We start from the raw sequence: 2686 nt of genomic DNA on the forward strand, positions 1-2686 counted from the left end.
AAACCATAGCTTTATGTATATATCTACATTGTAACGAAATCAGACGGCTTGAGGAAGCATCCAGGATAGGATGTGAAACGTCCCAGTCAAGAAATAGTAAGTCCAGTTGACTAGATTTTAATTTAAATCAACTTCATACATTGTAACTTGTATTTATTTTAATCGTTGTTCCTTTTTTATTTTTTTTTTAACTTTCCTTGTTCATTTATGGTTTAAAAATAAATTCCTTGCAGATGAGAGTGTTATCTGTGACAAGGAAATCGTTTTCCCACATTAACAGTATATATTTTGTGTGAACTTATTTTTAAACCATATCATTATGTACATTATTTATATTGTAACTTTCATGAAATGTTTGTGAAGGTTGTCATTCATCCAGGTTTAATAAATATTGAATTAAACATAAAACTGGTCAACTGGACTCACATTTATTTGAGAGGCTACAGTATCGCACCTAATCCAAGGTGCATCTTCAGGCCGTCTGATGTCGCGATTGTTTGGAGAAGGATAATACCTGGAAGGATAGAACGGAACTTAGTGTATCGCAAGTGTGCGGATTATTGGAACTGTGTTTGAACACCACTTATTTCATCTATAATGGCAAATTCTATAGACAGCGCCATGGTTGCGCCATGGGTTCACCTGTGTCAGCGATCGTGGTTAATTTGTTTACTGGCACACCACCATCGCACTGGTTTCGCTACGTCGACGATACCTGGGTGAAGCTAAGGAAAGACCAGCTTACCCCCTTCTTTGAACATATTAATAGTGTGAACGAGCACATCAAGTTTACCCAAGAACCTATCAAAGAAGGAAAACTTGCCTTCCTGGACTGTTCGGTTCATGTCGCAAACGACGGTACTATCTCAACATCTGTATACCGCAAATCCACGCATACAGATCAGTACTTACTGTTCGACTCGCACCACCCCTTAGTACACAAGCTGGGAGTGATTCGCACCCTGTTTCACAGAGCGGACACAATCTCTTCTAATGAGACTCTGAAGGAGGAAGAACACGATCATCTGAAATCAGCGTTGGGTGTGTGCGGTTATCGCAAGTGGACCTTCCACAAAGCACTTTCTGTCAAAGCTGCCAAAGAATCTAACACACGCGACTCGCGAAGCGACGATACACCGGTTGAACGAAAGAACGTCACCATCCCCTACGTGTCTGAACTGTCGGAAAAACTTCGCAGAATTTTTGGAAAACATCAAATCCCTGTGTCGTTCAAACCAACTAACACCTTAAGACAGAAGTTGGTTCACCCCAAAGACAAGCCGCCCAAGGACAAACAAAGCAATTTAGTTTATGCAATACAATGCAAGGACGCTGATTGCCAGGACTTGTACATAGGGGAAACCAAACAGACATTAGCCAAACGCATGTACCAGCATAGACGTGCTAGTACTGGTTGCGGGGATTCAGCCGTTTTCACGCATTTGGACAGTACACATCACACTTTTGACAACCAAGACGTTGTGATTTTAGACAGAGAACGCAGGTGGTTTGAAAGGGGCGTCAAAGAAGCAATTCACGTCAAGAAAGAACAACCTTCACTAAACAGGGGAGGCGGTCTTCGCCATAACTTGGCGGGGGCTTACAATTCTGTCATCAAGAACATTCCTAAGAAGTTCGACTCAAGATCCACGACCTCTGGCAACACCACCTTGTCACAGGTCAACGACCTTTTGCCGCCAGATCATCAGACGGCCTGAAGATGCACCTTGGATTAGGTGCGATACTGTAGCCTCTCAAATAAATGTGAGTCCAGTTGACCAGTTTTATGTTTAATTCAAAACTTTCATGAAAGTTATATACAATAATCTAACATCTTATACATCATAACTTTCTATCAAGATGTATTAATAATAATATTTGGCAATCCTTTACCTTTTTAATGATGATAATTATAATTATAATTATAATTATAATTATAATTATAATTATAATTATAATTATAATTATAATTATTATAATTATAATTATAATTATAATCATAATTACAGTGATTGTATGGACCATTCTCCATCCCTCCCCACCCCGGATTATCGCCTATGATACAGGGTATGAAATGTTAGATACAAAAATGCATACGCCACAACCTCAAGGTCAATTTTTGAGTTGCTTCTTGAATATCATCGAAAGTCTATTTTTTCTGGTATACACTACATTCATAGATACCAATATTTGTAACATAATGATCGTAAAACAACTTTCATTCAAACTCGCACACAAATTTGTGAGTCTGACTACAATCCTTATCATCCCATTCGTAATTACTCGTTTTCCTCATCCGAATACACCTGCCACCATCTTCTCTACCATCACTATCCCATGCTTCGAAATCAAGTGGTGAGCCATCCGTCCAGTACAATGGGCCGTTGGTATTCTGTGACGAAAGTCCTATCCATGCATTACTGGAGTCTTGGGAGTTTAATTTTTCCACCAAAAAGTCTTGCTCTTCTTGAGATGTTATATCGACGAGATGACTATTCGCTGCAGTGCAAGCACTGGAGGCATCATCTCTCGATAAGGTAGCTCTGTAGATCTTATAACAGGAGTTTTGAAATGCCAGGTAATCTACAGGACACTCTGAAATAGGAAATAATAATAATAATAATAATAATAATAATAACAATGATAATAATAATAATAATAATAATAATAATAATAATAATAATAA

At 38.3% G+C, this 2686-nt stretch overlaps 1 protein-coding gene across 1 annotated transcript; it reads left to right on the forward strand.

Moving 5' to 3' along the window:
• Window positions 1-632: 632 nt before the first annotated feature.
• On the forward strand, window positions 633-2061 carry LOC140139286 (uncharacterized). Its single transcript, XM_072161066.1, has 2 exons — window positions 633-1633; window positions 2010-2061. The coding sequence occupies exons 1-2, from the start codon at window positions 633-635 to the stop codon at window positions 2059-2061; spliced, it is 1053 nt and encodes a 350-aa protein (XP_072017167.1).
• The last annotated feature ends 625 nt before the right edge of the window (window positions 2062-2686 follow it).

Source organism: Amphiura filiformis, chromosome 18 (assembly GCF_039555335.1).
Source record: "Amphiura filiformis chromosome 18, Afil_fr2py, whole genome shotgun sequence".
Lineage (NCBI taxonomy): Eukaryota > Metazoa > Echinodermata > Ophiuroidea > Amphilepidida > Amphiuridae > Amphiura > Amphiura filiformis.